This window comes from Drosophila busckii, chromosome 3L (assembly GCF_011750605.1).
Source record: "Drosophila busckii strain San Diego stock center, stock number 13000-0081.31 chromosome 3L, ASM1175060v1, whole genome shotgun sequence".
Taxonomy (NCBI): domain Eukaryota; kingdom Metazoa; phylum Arthropoda; class Insecta; order Diptera; family Drosophilidae; genus Drosophila; species Drosophila busckii.
Window position 1 is genome coordinate 15,681,988 of NC_046606.1, and position 16,504 is coordinate 15,698,491.

General features: G+C 36.4%; 3 protein-coding genes across 5 annotated transcripts; 1 reads left to right on the forward strand and 2 right to left on the reverse strand.

Moving 5' to 3' along the window:
• The first annotated feature begins 180 nt into the window (after positions 1-180).
• On the forward strand, positions 181-7,796 carry LOC108599797 (serine/threonine-protein phosphatase rdgC). Of its 3 annotated transcripts, none has more exons than XM_017986864.2 (13): positions 181-265; positions 1,983-2,606; positions 4,091-4,218; positions 5,277-5,361; positions 5,421-5,545; positions 5,603-5,770; positions 5,826-6,029; positions 6,092-6,241; positions 6,301-6,366; positions 6,421-6,606; positions 6,674-7,081; positions 7,141-7,240; positions 7,299-7,796. In XM_017986864.2, exons 2-13 carry the CDS (start codon positions 2,351-2,353, stop codon positions 7,643-7,645), a joined length of 2,223 nt encoding a protein of 740 aa, XP_017842353.2. In that variant the 5' UTR covers positions 181-265; positions 1,983-2,350; the 3' UTR covers positions 7,646-7,796. The 3 variants fall into 3 exon arrangements, with proteins under 3 accessions (XP_017842353.2, XP_017842354.2, XP_017842356.2); XM_017986865.2 differs by having other exon boundaries at positions 204-337; XM_017986867.2 differs by lacking the exons at positions 181-265; positions 4,091-4,218 and having other exon boundaries at positions 2,587-2,606.
• Positions 7,797-9,637: 1,841 nt separating this feature from the next.
• LOC117134797 (protein Exd1 homolog) lies at positions 9,638-10,508 on the reverse strand. Its single transcript, XM_033293708.1, has 3 exons — positions 10,257-10,508; positions 9,979-10,158; positions 9,638-9,919 (listed from the first exon to the last, which is right to left on the reverse strand). The coding sequence occupies exons 1-3, from the start codon at positions 10,506-10,508 to the stop codon at positions 9,638-9,640; spliced, it is 714 nt and encodes a 237-aa protein (XP_033149599.1).
• Positions 10,509-13,004: 2,496 nt separating this feature from the next.
• LOC108598162 (protein Exd1 homolog) lies at positions 13,005-13,868 on the reverse strand. Its single transcript, XM_017984779.2, has 3 exons — positions 13,852-13,868; positions 13,232-13,768; positions 13,005-13,172 (listed from the first exon to the last, which is right to left on the reverse strand). The coding sequence occupies exons 2-3, from the start codon at positions 13,766-13,768 to the stop codon at positions 13,005-13,007; spliced, it is 705 nt and encodes a 234-aa protein (XP_017840268.2). The 5' UTR covers positions 13,852-13,868.
• Positions 13,869-16,504: the final 2,636 nt, after the last annotated feature.

The window sequence follows — 16,504 nt, forward strand, 5'->3', positions numbered from 1 at the left end:
TGCTCAGTGCTAGAGGAAATGAGTGCGCAGCCTCCGTGGAACAGCAAATAAGAAATAAAAAAGCGGCAAGCAACACATCAGCTGATTTCGGCAACGATTTTTTTGTTGTTCTCAATGTTTTTCTTTTTCGCCACCACCAGCAACAGCAGCAGTCGCAGCAGCAGCAGCAGCAACCAAAAAGTCGCTGGCAAACGTTTCGACTAAGCGGACAGCGACTGAAAGGATTTTCTAGCTTTCAGTTTGTATCGGCATTTCACCCAAGACGGTAAAAAGCCCAAACAGCGTACACAATATAAACGGGGCATATACGTAATATTGATGTTGCTGCCTGCACACAGTACGGTTTGTTGTGCTATTTCGGAAACATAGCGCTGGCTGACACTTTTCTATATGAGTGTATATGATTGTATATGATTGTGTATATGTGTAGGTGCTGCAGTGTCTGTGTGTGTGTGCTGAATTGTTGGTGCTTAATTGTCAACGCGCATGAGTTTTCTGTGCGCTTCTTTTAACGCTTTGGCGATTTTATTTTTTTTTTGCCGTTATTGCGCCTTATTACATTTGCTGCTAGTCTACATAATATATGTACATAATATGTATGTATGTGTGTTGTGTGTGATAAGTAAAGCAAATCATGATTTGCTGTTTGAGCCATAAAAGGTAACAGTTCACGCACGCACATACCCTGAGGAGATGAGAGATGATGTTTAACACCAAAATTCGAATTGCCTGCGCTCAAGTTATTCATGTTCCCGCCACAGACCGCCCCCCCGCCCTCCAGACAAATGTTTAATTTCAGAAAATTTGCTCAATGGCAAAAGTTTGAACAACAATGAAGTGTTGAAGCGCTCAAGGGCTGCGCGTAATCAAGTTGGCGTTGTGGGTGGCTTATCAATATAAACATGCTGTATGTGGCGTAGTAGTTTATCTCATTGGGGACAACCCTCTTCTATGTGTGCTTGCTTGTATGTGTGAGCATAAACTTTAAAACAGTTTTGATTAACCAATCAACCGAAAATTATGGGGCGAGAGAGATTGGCATTAAAATCGATTTTTTTGTGGCAGCCACAGCAGCAGCCAACTTTAAATGATGATTGCACTTGGAAGTTTACCGACGCATAAGATGTTTAATTAATTCATTTGGCTGCCCTTTGTGCCAATTTGTTGCTCATTTCCTTGCCAGCTTAGCATAGCATAGCTGCCGCCATATGCGTCGCACTTAATGCCTGCTAAGCGCTTTAGCTGCTAAATTTGCTGATTAACACTGAGAGACAGCCAGAGCAATTAATCGTAATCAAACATCATGCTCCATGTGCATGTTCTAGTCGTATGGGGAGTTAAGCTATCATCTGTCCATGGCGCATGCTGGTTCCCCATGCGCGTATATGCATTGTCATTAACATAAAAGCGAGCACAAAGTTTCCTGTATACATATGTACATATGTATGTATGTACATATACTTACTACCATATACTGTGTGTGCAGTTAATATCCTTTTTATCCTAGTGTCATGCGGGCGGCATTACGAGTCGGGCGTGTAATTCAATTACGGCGCGAAGGCGTTAACTGCTTGATCAGCTTTATTAGTCAAGTCGTTTATCAATTTGAAGCACGAGAAACAAACTTAGCGTGCAAATTGTTGGCAGCCTGCGGATTAAATTAAACCAAAGCTTGGAGAACAACACAACAGACTCTCGTTAGACTTGCAAATTAAAAGCAAAACCGAGCGAGAGCAAGAATTTAAAACAATATTTATGTGGGACTCTCACTTTGATTTGGTTTGGTCTGCCTTAATTCAATTTGTAGCTTTTTACACAAATCCTTAATTACATTAGTTGCTTAAATAGTTACCCACTCAGCACACCATGCACACACACACACACACACACTGAGTGTGCCACTCAACAAATAAAAAACTCTTTTGAGTGAAATATAATTTGCAGCAATTTGCAACGCTAATGGAAGCTTTTATATTTTGCAGTTTATAAATTCACTTAAACACAAAGCTAAAATGGCAAGAAAATTGATATTGTATTAAAGCCAGAGCAGACACAACACGGCCGGGCCACTGACTAGGGGTGCGAATGTCATACTACAAGGAACATAGAGAGACACCTGACATCTGACATTCTGCCTGCCCAACCCACTGACTGCCTAAAGAGCCGCACGTAGCACGTAGCGAGGTTGGGCGTTTCATATTACTAAGCAAAGCTTTTGCGGCATGGCAGTCGACTGAGGCAAGGACACATGCAAATGCGGCAAGACCAAGCTGCCTGTTAGCGAATCTTCATAGCACCTAGCACCTGGGCGGCATTAACTTAGTTGACCCATTGGAAGCCAAAGCCAAACATGCTGCGCAGCTGTGTGTGCCTGCAGAGCGGCGGCAAGCGTCGCGGCTCCTCCTCCGTCGAAGATGCGTCGTCGTGCCGCTCATCGGAAATCGAACGTGTCGGCGCCAGCATGCAGATGACCAATGGACAGTCACAAACGCCGCCAGCCACGAGCAGCACCTCCTCCAGTTTGCTACAGCTGTTTCATAGGAAAGGTTGGTGCAAGCATTTTCGCAAACCGCTGCGCGGTATGAGCTCATCGAGGGCTGAAAAAAGTAAGTACCCCAATTTTCTTGCCCTATCACGCGATTCAGCCAGATCCGCCATATGAGCTGGTAGAAAGATTTCGAAACTGCACGCAGATCGTTGCAGGCAGGCGTTGATGTAAAGATAATGGGAATGGGTTTTAAACATGCCACACATAATTTAGTAAACAAAGCTATAATAACTTATAATAGCTGACCAAGAAACTATTCCCCGCATAACTATCATACTTTCTCTAATTGTTGTCCCTCCTGCAGCGTGGGAATTCCCTCACACTTGCCTGTCAACTCGTAGTTCCGGTTGATTAAAATTAATGCATATGCTTTGACATGCAATTAGTTATGTATACATGTCGCGTCACTAATTATAGCAAGTGTGATGTACCCGGTAGTTATATTTACTTGAGCTAAGCAACCCCACCCAACTGCACTAACTTTGTGTCCAATTGTTTGGTCTTCTAACACGCACATGGTTTAATGGGGTCAAGAAACAATAGCTTCTACTACCCTAAGCCCTCCCTATATATATATATACTATACTATACTATGTATAGTATACGACTAGTATGCCAAAATCAACCTTATTTCTGTGGCTTGAATGCCAGCGCCAGCCTTGGTGGCCGCAACACTTTGTGTTACAAATTTTGCTTTGGCCGACCTGCAATGGCCAGAACCGTCGCCAATTCACCATGATGATGAACAATGAGTGGACATAATACGTATACGTACCATATATACAGAGGTATATACACATGTTTGTTTGTCTGCTTGAAGCAAAGCATGACCAACAAATGGTGGAGGGTAAAAATAGAAAACTTCGAACTGCATATGAAAGCTGAAAATACCCTTCCTGATTAATTGATTGAGAGTATGCAGCTTTGAATTAGTTTTCGTAATCAGAAACTAATTATTATATCAATTGTCATAAGCTGCAAAGGACAGTAAATATGTTATCTGAGTTAATAAATTTCAGCAATTGCTTTTTAATTTAAAAACGCTTCCGCTTAATTTAAACCCCATTTTCTATTAGTTATCGTATATATTTTTATATTCATATTTCCTGAAAATTCTGTAGTACCACATGACTAGGGTAGAGAAAATACTATTAACACGCAGGCACTTAAGAGCTACAGCAAAGCATTTGTCAGTCCCAGTCTAGTATTGGATTTCGTGTGTACAACAACCAAATGCATTAAATTTTTTATGAGTCTCTATAAAAATATATACATAAGTAATAAACGATTTTGTGGTAGCTCTGGGACACTTTAAGTGTATACTTAAGCCATATACTAAATCATAACATTTGCTGCATTTGCGAGTGCAGCTGTTGAAACGGCAAAGGCAATATTCTTGAAATTAACTGAAATCGATACGCGTGTGATAAAATGGATGAAAGGGGCAAGTGTTATTTAAGATCTAGGCATAGGTTTGGGCCCTAGATTGGCTATGAATATTTAAATTTGATACTAAATCCATTTTCCTCTTGTGCATTTTAGCAATTAGAGCTGCAATTTTTATACAAAAGTGGTATAGGCGTCATCAGGCGCGACAGGAAATGCGCAAACGCTGCAATTGGCAAATATTTCAAAATCTCGAGTATGCCAGCGAACAGGATCAGGCTGAGGTGAGTTCCACAATAACCTTATTCAACAATGCTCAATAGTTGTCATTCAACTACATACATACATATGCGTATATACGAACCGTTATGCATTTGTTAAGTTTCGAAAGTCGATAAATGTCTGTATGTAAATATGTGCACAATGCAAAGTTTTTGCGTCGTTTATTTGTGTCTTTTGTTTTTCCTTAAGCTGCCTGGCTAATTGTTAGGTAAACTTTATGCTGTTGAACAATAAGCTGATAATACGCACTATATACAAGTGCTATACAAATAATTGTTTTACTCTAACAATACCAGTGTCGCTTGCAGTATACCCTGCTGTGAAAAAGAATTAACTATTAATCGCAAGCAAAGCTTTATGACGAAACTATGTACATGTGAACATAATAGATGCTGGACTTATAATAACACATACATATAGCTTTTCATTATCTTTTGGTATTAAACAGACATTTTCCCGTTTGTTTATTTGAGGTAAATTTTAAGAATTGCAAAAATAAAATGCTCAACACATATGTGTTTGTTGCCAACTTTTGAGAAGTCATATAAAATTAATATTGTTGGCAAATTTTGAGAAATAAAATAAAATGAATACTATGAGAAAATCGAATAGTGTATAGCAGAATAAATTGTATTTTATGGATTATATAAGTGTATGGAATATTTGTCTTTGAAGAAGATGGTATGCATAATTTTAAAGGTATTAGACCATAGATTATTAGGCCAATTAATTTAACTAATGCGGCTTCTGCTTGAAAAAAAATTGCCATTTAAAATAAGTTTATATATTTGTATTGAAATAAAAATAGATATTGTTCTATAAGTTTTAAGGAAGAGTGAATATTTAATACCTATTTTTGAGACTAAAACTTTTAATATATTTTATTTAAATTGTAAATGGATGTTTATATTTTATATCGAAATAACAAATAACCAGAATTTTGGTATATTTCATAACTCGCTCGCTTTCTGATATCAAGATAATCGAAGAGAGTTCGTTTGCATTGCCTATTTCGTAAAGTTGGTTCACATAATATCAACAATTTGCCGCATATTCACAGCTCTACAAATTTTTCAATGATCTCATTAAGCACATGCCACAGGCAGCTGGTGGCGCTGGTACCAAATCGCAAACAGCGACACATGGTGAGCACACAAAAGTTTGTTACTCAAACAATTTTATTAATTTCAATTTTTGCATTTAGTTTCGCTTTTGGATGATAAAGACATGCTCATGGAGGAGGCCACCGACATAGTGTCCACAAAAATAGAAATGCCCATAAAAAAGCAGCATATCGATTTGTTAATAGATGTGTTTCGCAAAAAGAGAGTAAGCCATTTAATATTTTCAGGATTAATTTAAATAATTATTTTATTCCCAAACCAGTGCAACCGCTTGCATCCCAAATATGTGGCTCTTATACTGCGTGAAGCTGCTAAATCTCTCAAGCAAATGCCAAACATATCGATGGTCACCACAGCGGTGTCCCAACAGGTCACAGTCTGTGGTGATCTGCATGGTAAACTCGACGACTTGCTTGTTGTGCTTTATAAAGTAATAATTATTTTTGATAAATAATAGAATAGTTAACAGTTCAATTAAATTTTAGAATGGTTTACCCTCGTCTTCCAATCCGTATGTCTTCAACGGCGACTTTGTGGATAGAGGCAAAAGAGGTCTGGAGGTGCTGCTGTTGCTTCTATCGCTCTATTTGGCGTTTCCCAATGCGGTTTTTCTAAATCGCGGAAATCACGAGGACAGCGTGATGAATGCACGCTACGGTTTCACACGCGAGGTGGAGTCCAAGTATCCAGTATGCATAATACATATTGCTGATGATTTTGTAAATTAACATGCTTAAATCTTCTAACATAGCGCAATCACAAGCGTTTACTGCTGTTGATTGATGAGGTATACCGCTGGCTGCCCTTGGGTTCCATTTTGAACAGCCGTGTGCTCATTGTACACGGCGGCTTCTCAGATAATACCAGTCTAGACTTGATCAAAAGTCTTGACAGAGGCAAGGTGCGTCTGCAGTAAAAAGTAGCATTCAGCATTATATTTAATGAATATTTCAATTGCAGTATGTTTCCATTTTGCGTCCACCTTTGACCAGTTCCGAACCGTTGGACAAAACTGAATGGCAACAGGTATTTAAAACAGCTTAAGCTCTATAACTTGTACTTATATAAATTCATGCACAGATCTTTGACATTATGTGGAGCGATCCACAGGCCGTAGTTGGCTGTACACCAAATACTTTGCGTGGTGCTGGTGTTTGGTTTGGTCCGGATATTACGGATCTATTCTTGAAACGCCATAGACTCAGCTATGTGATACGTTCCCATGAGTGCAAGCCCAATGGCTATGAGTTTATGCATGATAATAAGGTGAGCACATTACTTGTATTTGTAATTGTATATAATTGATTTTTGTATTGATTCAATGTACGCACAGATTATAACCATCTTTTCGGCCTCGAACTACTATGCCATGGGCTCCAACAAAGGCGCCTATATGCGTCTCAATAGTCAGCTGGTGCCGCACTTTGTCCAGTATGTGTCTGCGGCCTCGCAAGTGAAGCAGCTCTCGTTCAAGCAACGCATGGGCATTGTGGAGAGCTCGGCATTGAAGGAGTTGGCTGTAAGAATGCGCGAGCAGCGCACTGAGCTAGAAGCAGAGTTCAAGTTACATGACCCGGACAATACGGGCTCTATAAGCATTGCCAAATGGTGTGCTGCTATGGAAAACATAACCAAGTTGGGCTTGCCCTGGCGTTTGCTACGCGATAAGCTGGCGCCAGGCACAGACAGTCAGAGCGTGAACTATATAAGAACACTTGATCTGCTTGACACAGATGTCATAGTGAGTACAACTTATTCAAAGCGATTAGAGCCATATTGATAAACTGTTTATAATGTTAGATGGAAGCCGAAGCGGATGGCACTACAGTAATGGATGCTTTATATGCCAATAAGACGAGCTTGGTGACCATATTCAACATTATCGATGCTGACAATTCAAGTATTCCATTCTTAAGCTATTTTGGCATATATTTCATTTACGTATTTTAATTGTTTAGGTGAAATAACGCTGGACGAGTTTGAGACAGCCATTGACTTGATGGTTGCTCACATGTCAGGTGTTTACTCGAAAGCTGAAATGTTGGAAAAATGTCGCATGATGGACCTCAATGGTGATGGAAAGGTGGATTTGAATGAGTTCCTCGAAGCATTTCGTTTAAGCGATTTACACAGAAAGCAACAACAAGAGGCTGATATACGAAAGCGCTCTAACAATCGATCTCAAATAAATCAGCCACCCTCGGATTCAGTTACCAAGCTGGCAAACACAATATCTAGGAATACTCTGGTAGTTGAGCAGGATATCGATCCAACAGATTGCGAGGCGAAAATTATTGAAACCTAAGCACCTTTAAGCATAGTACAATTTCCAATAAGCATAGTCCGATCGTATCTTTCAACGATTTGCCAAATTCTTTATGCTTATATGCTGCTTTTAAGATACCTCTGATCATTCCCAACAATATCTCATAGAGCTCCGTTGCGATCGATTTTAACATACTGTCCTGCCTCAATTGCAGAATGCGTAGCTTTAAAAACCATTTGGTTTTAATAGGAATGTAGAAAAATAGTAATAAAAATATGAAAAGGGACCGTTTAATAATAGTTAAATTGTCGTGAATTGTCTTGAATATGCCTTCATTCATCAATTATGGTTTATTCTGTACTGCTTCACAGCTTATTTGTCTATATGTATCCGGCATCAATTTCATTATTTAATTATTAACATATTAACTATATTATGTCTCGTATTCTACAATAATAAATTTAAAAACTTATTATTTTCATTTCTCTATTCAAATCTTAGCCAAATATTTATGTAAATCTTCTCTGTTTATTTCACTAAGCAATTCAGATATTTAAAAGTTTGAAATATTATAATTACAAAAAACATACATATATTTAATATATGGTATATTATAGCGAAATTAGCTAATATATAGTCAAGTAGATTAATATTTATTAAAGTGTCTAGTATGCACCAAAAAAGAAATGTAGAGAAACTAAACTTTCGGTTATTCCATTTCCAAAAGTATATATATTTCTAATGAATATCATAATTAATCAATATCAAGTGCAGAAATTTCTGACCACGAGCAAACATATTTTAAACTATCCACGACAATTGATTTCCCTCTTCTTTGATCTCAGAGTCTCTAAGAGCTAAGTAAAATACTTGGCATTTGGAAACTTTACAAACAGCACTCTTGCAATTAGATCAAATCTAAATACTCAGCTTTTAAAATACAGCTTTAATTAATAACAAGCAAACAAATATTTGGGTGATTCTAAATAAGCAAAGTAAATATATTCAATGAAACAAAACTATGTATTTTATACCAACGCGATTGTTGTATTTACGTGAAAACACATTTATAATTATTAAAAATTTAAAAAAGTATCAAATTGATATAATTACATACATACATATATAAACGATAAAGTCGAATAGTTCAAGAAACAGTGGTCAAAATTGAAGCATATAAACTGTTAACAGAAGAGCTAAACGATTCAATAGTAATTGTTAATTACTACTCAATATAAGCAATGTTAAAATACTAATTGCGCTTTAAGTTCATAAACTATATTTACCTTGCTAAGCGCAATTTTCATAAATAAAGTTTAACCTTTTAACTAATAATTAAAACATTTATTATCAAAAAATAATATGCGGGTTGTATTTTAAAAAAACTGTTACGAATGTGAACTTAACAGTAAGACCACTATGTTGTATCTTAAGTGCTTAACATTCATTCTGCATCTTGCCGATATAATCGATAATTATATGTCAAAACAGTGCGCAAAATTGCTTAAGTATTAAATGGAGGGAATTTCACTATCGATACACTGTATTAAAATATAATAGCAAAAATCCATCTATTGTATACAATACAATTTATCTGTATTATTAGCTTATCAAACCACATTATATATTTTAAATATTTTTCTTTATTAAATGCTTATGCAAATATAAGGTGCATTTATAAAATTCGGATTATATTCTTATATATTAGATAAATGTCCAGCTCTTACGAATTTTTTATATAATCAATAAGTAATCAGCAATTAGTCAGGACAAACTATTTTATATATAGACAAGCCTTAAATATATTGCCGTAACATGCTTTTATGACTACTGTTAAAAGCAGTTAAAGCTTTGATTATATAAGGTTATACTTTTTATCTTACAAAATAATTAGAAATCAATTACAAAATAATTTATGATTTCTTAACTTAAATCGCCACTTTAAAGAGCGTTATATGTATAAGTTTAAAGGTGTATAAAATGTTTGTATATACGTGCAGACTTAAACATTTGTTAATAATAATTATTAGATTAATGCCAATTAACAATAGCTGTTGTGACTTTAAAGTATGGGTCTATAGCGTCGAAACCAGACTTGCTGTTTGGAGCCATATTAAGTACGACGGTGCCGGAATTTTCTTCATTTTTAAACTTGGAACTCAATTTGGAAGACATGTGTTGTATATCCTTACAGATGTTATCATAGATAAGTCTGTCATGCAGTTTTCCTTGTAAAATAGCAATCTTGCCAAGATGCACCATTTGATCTTTAGTTAAGGGTCGACCGGTAAAGTTCCGTTGAGATTCGCATTTCTGTAATTATAATAATGTGAATAAGAACAGGATTAGCAAGGATCGTAGAAGTTACTTACACTATTAATGTTAAGCTCTGAAATGTCTATTTCTAGCACTAGCGATATGGCTTCCACCAAGCTGCAGAGGGTCCGATCCCGCCGCGCCAAACTGAACTCGACAAACGTATCGCAAATGCCATTAACCTTCAATCTGTGCTCAAAGTATAGTTGATCGCACAAGCGATGGCTAATGCTAGACTATAAGCACAGCTTGAAAGCAAAACGATAATGGCAAAGAAAATATTTTTATAGGCTTTAATATCAAATATATAAGCATTATTGGCGGTGGCTATCACCAGCACTGAAGTTTTAGAGTGTCGGCCGTAAAAACTGGGCTCCAGTAGCACAGATATGCTGACCTGATCACGTATGTCACATAGGGCTTGATGATAGCTTTTATCATTTTGCTGTATTAGAATTATTCTCCTAAGCTTCTGCTCCAGTGACAGCCGTTCATGTGGCAGCAGTGGTGAGCTGTTTATTGTGTTATCCCTATCAGGTGCAGTTGAAAAGGAATCCTCACTGCGATTATCGTCATTTCCATCCATCTGCACAAGCGGCGCAATCAAAAGAAAATTATAAAAACAACTACCGTAGGCATAGCACACATACATAAGTAAATAACATACACAAAAAGGTGCCAACGCGTGTGCCTCGAATATTTACATATGCTTGTGTATCTAAGATCACATAATAATTAACATGACTTACCCTTAAATATTAATTAGTTGATTCAAATTGACAGTCTACGAATGTAAATAAAGAATGCCAAATCAGGTGTTTTCAAAACGTGAGGCAGTATGTCAGCCCTGTGTAATAGGGTTGCAAAGTCTCAAGCTGGCAAACACAATATCTAGGAATACTCTGGTAGTTGAGCAGGATATCGATCCAACAGATTGCGAGGCGAAAATTATTGAAACCTAAGCACCTTTAAGCATAGTACAATTTCCAATAAGCATAGTCCGATCGTATCTTTCAACGATTTGCCAAATTCTTTATGCTTATATGCTGCTTTTAAGATACCTCTGATCATTCCCAACAATATCTCATAGAGCTCCGTTGCGATCGATTTTAACATACTGCCTGCCCAATGCAGAATGCGTAAGCTTTAAAAATTTGTTTTGAATAGGATGTAGCAAAAATAGTAATAAAATAGGAAAAGGGACCGTTAAAAATAGTTAAATTGTCGTGAATTGTCTTGAATATGCCTTCATTCATCAATTATGGTTTATTCTGTAGCTCACAGCTATTGCTATAATCCCTGCACAAAGTTTCATTATTTAATTATAACAATATTAACTATATTAGTCTCGTATTCTACAATATAAAATTTAAAATTATTATTTTCACTTTCTCTACCAAATCTAGCATAAATATTTATGTAAAGTCTCTCCTGTTATTTCACTATAGCATTCAAGATATTTAAAAATGTTTTTAAAATTATAATTCAAAAATACATACATATATATTTATATATGGTATAATATATAGCGAAATTTAGCATATATAGTCAAGTAGATTAATATTTATTAAAGTGTCTAGTATGCACCAAAAAAGAAATGTAGAGAAACTAAACTTTCGGTTATTCCATTTCCAAAAGTATATATATTTCTAATGAATATCATAATTAATCAATATCAAGTGCAGAAATTTCTGACCACGAGCAAACATATTTTAAACTATCCACGACAATTGATTTCCCTCTTCTTTGATCTCAGAGTCTCTAAGAGCTAAGTAAAATACTTGGCATTTGGAAACTTTACAAACAGCACTCTTGCAATTAGATCAAATCTAAATACTCAGCTTTTAAAATACAGCTTTAATTAATAACAAGCAAACAAATATTTGGGTGATTCTAAATAAGCAAAGTAAATATATTCAATGAAACAAAACTATGTATTTTATACCAACGCGATTGTTGTATTTACGTGAAAACACATTTATAATTATGTTAAAATTTTAAAAGTATTCAAATTGATATATATTTACATACATACATATATAACGATAAGTCGAATAGTTCAAAAACAGTGGGATCAAAATTGAGCATATAACTTGTTAACAGAAAGCTTAAAACGATTTCAATAGTAAATTGTTAATTACTCAATATAAGCAATGTTAAAATACTAATTGCGCTTTAAGTTCATAAACTATATTTACCTTGCTAAGCGCAATTTTCATAAATAAAGTTTAACCTTTTAACTAATAATTAAAACATTTTATTTATCAAAAATAATATGGCGGGTTTGTTATTTTAAAAAACTGTTAGATGTGAACTTAACAGTAGAGTACCACTATGTTGTATGCTTAGTGCTTAACATTCATCTGCACTCTTGCCGATATATCGATATTTATATGTTCAAAACAGTGCTGCAAAATTGCTTAAGTTATTAAATGGAGGGAATTCACTATCGATACACTGTTATTTAAATTTATAATAGCAACTGTTTCATCTATTGTATACAATACAATTTATCTGTATTATTAGCTTATCAAACCACATTATATATTTTAAATATTTTTCTTTATTAAATGCTTATGCAAATATAAGGTGCATTTATAAAATTCGGATTATATTCTTATATATTAGATAAATGTCCAGCTCTTACGAATTTTTTATATAATCAATAAGTAATCAGCAATTAGTCAGGACAAACTATTTTATATATAGACAAGCCTTAAATATATTGCCGTAACATGCTTTTATGACTACTGTTAAAAGCAGTTAAAGCTTTGATTATATAAGGTTATATAATGCTCTAGTAAAATTAGAATCAATTACAAATCATACTGATTACAAATAATAGATAAATAATGCAAGATTGTTTAAGATTTAAATATATGTAGTGGATATGTATAAGTTTAAAGGTGTATAAAATGTTTGTATATACGTGCAGACTTAAACATTTGTTAATAATAATTATTAAGATTAATGTCAATTCAATAGCTGTTGTGACTTTAAAGTATGGGTCTATAGCGTCGAAACCAGACTTGCTGGTTTGGAGCCATATTAAGTACGACGGTGCCGGAAATTTTCTTCATTTTTAAACTTCGGAACTCAATTTGGAAGACATGTGTTGTATATCCTTACAGATGTTATCATAGATAAGTCTGTCATGCAGTTTTCCTTGTAAAATAGCAATCTTGCCAAGATGCACCATTTGATCTTTAGATAAGGGTCGACCGGTAAAGTTCCGTTGAGATTCGCATTTCTGTAATTATAATAATGTGAATAAGAACAGGGTTAGCAAGGATCGTAGAAGTTACTTACACTATTAATGTTAAGCTCTGAAATGTCTATTTCTAGCACTAGCGATATGGCTTCCACCAAGCTGCAGAGGGTCCGATCCCGCCGCGCCAAACTGAACTCGACAAACGTATCGCAAATGCCATTAACCTTCAATCTGTGCTCAAAGTATAGTTGATCGCACAAGCGATGGCTATAGTGCATTATCTTGCGAGGATTTGTAGCCTGGAGCACTGATCCCATTTCAGGGCAAATTTTGCCCAGTGCTTTAATATCAAATATATAAGCATTATTGGCGGTGGCTATCACCAGCACTGAAGTTTTAGAGTGTCGGCCGTAAAAACTGGGCTCCAGTAGCACAGATATGCTGACCTGATCACGTATGTCACATAGGGCTTGATGATAGCTTTTATCATTTTGCTGTATTAGAATTATTCTCCTAAGCTTCTGCTCCAGTGACAGCCGTTCATGTGGCAGCAGTGGTGAGCTGTTTATTGTGTTATCCCTATCAGGTGCAGTTGAAAAGGAATCCTCGCTGCGATTATCGTCATTTCCATCCATCTACACAAGCGGCGCAATCAAAAGAAAATTATAAAAACAACTACTGTAGGCATAGAACACACATACATAAGTAAATAACATACACAAAAAGGTGCCAACGCGTGTGCCTCGAATATTTACATATGCTTGTGTATCTAAGATCACATAATAATTAACATGACTTACCCTTAAATATTAATTAGTTGATTCAAATTGACAGTCTACGAATGTAAATAAAGAATGCCAAATCAGGTGTTTTCAAAACGTGAGGCAGTATGTCAGCCCTGTGTAATAGGGTTGCAAAGTCTCATGGTCTATCGAATTACGTTGTATCGATAACAATCATATTTAAAACATGCAAAAAAATGTTAAATTCGACAGCGTTCGAAATGGCAATGGTTAAGTGCTTGATTGAATTGACAAAATTTGTAAATTGCAATTGACTTTTGTGTGCACACAAACGACTTAAGCTGCTCCAAAGGGCAATCGAATGGGAGCTTAAATTTTTGCCAGTTGCTTGGATTCCGATTTGCTTTTTCTAAAGCTGATTTCACTTGGTCAAATATTGGTAATTGGTTGTTTGCTCTTTCGATGTCCGAAATTCGTCTTTGTAATCATAGTTAAATTCTGATTAAATTTTCAGTCGCAAATTGCTCTTGATAATTGATTAAGTGGACTGATGCAGAGACAATTGTATGTATGTATCATTTGTTTCCGTATCTTTTTTTATGCAGACACAGCAAAATATAAGTTCCCTTTTCTTTATTTGCGATGCTCAAGTGTGCAAGTGTTGTTTAACAAATAACTTTCTGATTTTTGTATGGGATGGTTATAAAAGCTTTCTATTTATATACTTTAAATATCCAATGCTTTTGATGCTGTGTAAAGTAGACTTATGAAAATAGCATTAGCTCCATGTTCTTTTATTAACTTCACGTTTCATGTTTAATGCCCGAAGGCCACAGCTGAAATCCACACTGATTAAGAGATTTACAAACGCTAAGCGGCTTCGGGGCGCAAAAGGTTAATTGTCTTGTAAGCGGCCAGATGAGAAAAAATGGTTACGGCGGGGCTCTGGCAGTGTTGAAAGCCAATGCTGACACAACTTAATTGGCGCACGCGGCGCATACTTAATGCGCTTAGAATGCGGGCACAAGCCTCATTGTCATTGCAGAAGCCGCTTTTGTGCGCTTCTAATTAGATCCGAAACGGAACCACTGAGTGTTGCACTTTGCCCTGCGAGCTGCTAGATTTTAAGCACACAATTCCTGCTAAACCGAAGTACTAAATTCCATTTAAGGCGCTTTTGAAGTTGAAATTGAGTGTAAAAATAAATCGCATTCAAATGTTAAGTGATTTCAATTGAAAGCGATGGCAAATATTAAAAAGCTAATACTCCACATTAACGAGACATACATACATAATTTCCCATGGGTAAAAGCAAACGACTTGCAATCTACAAATAAATGTACTAATTATATATGCTGATTGTGCGGTTGCGTATTCGATTGTTGCAAAATTCAGGCAAGGCTTAACCCTTACGCCAGTTGTGGCCGTGATTCAACAACAACAAGACGCATGTTGATTGTTGCCAGCAACAACAACAACAACGAGTAAATAAATCAAATCAAATAAAATAAACTAAACTAAATGCAAGCCTGATTGCGTTTGGTTTGTGTGGGCTTTTTGGATTTAGCTTTGATTTCTCTATGCATGTAAAACATGAAAATGGCTTTGCATGTTATGTGCACGCACAGCAGCTAAAAATAACAACAACAGTAACAATAACAAGAGCCACCAGCCAGAACGTATCACTAATTACTCTAATTGTGCTGAGCGGTGTGGCAATGGCAACACTTTCGAGCAACGCTGACGACAAAACTACAAATTGGACTTTGACTTTTGTCTGCTGAACTTTGCTACTCCCAACAGAGATGCGAGCGTGAGGGATGCTAAGCCAAGCTTCTGAATAACACAGCATTAACGCCTAATAACTAAGCAAGCGAGCGTAATTAAATTATATATTTTTGACTTGAATTAAAATCTTTTTTTTTTGTATCAAAGCTATTCTCAGCTCTGGCGCTGTCTATGAAACATAAACTTTGCAACACGAGCGTGTACACGAAGTCAGCGCTATGGCTTTACCCTTAGCGTTAACGTCATTGGGTTAGAAAAGGGCCGCGGCACGTTGGCATCGCGTGCGCGACGTGTGCGGACTGTTATTACGTATACGCCACTGTGGCCAGCTGTACGTGTGTATCTGTGTGTGTGGAGCAGAGAAAAAACATTAAATTACGTAGGTCGCTAGTTGGGCATTGTTTCAGTTGGTGCAACTGCCACTGCGTCTGTTGCAGGTGTGTGGCACACGTATAGCGCGCACGTAGCTGAAATTTTAAGCAATCACACAGACAAGCAGACAGACAGACGGACAGACTAAAAGACTAGCTGGCAGTAAGGCAGACAGTTGGACAGAGAGACAGACAGACGGACAGACAGATAGTCAGTCAGATAGTTAGTGAGAGGGCTGTAGCAGTTGGACCGCCTGCGGTTTTGTTCCTGAAGTGGCCTTTAATAGTTGGCTGTCTGCAACTGCAACGGGTTGTGGCACATACTTACATACATGCGGCATGTGGCATTATGCATTTATACATGACTGTATGTGCAAGTGTGGCCTGTGGCTGTGGCATGTTTGCCTAAACCAAAGACGAATTTAATGAAATAGCAAGGAAAATTGTGGAAATGGCATTACTGCTGCTT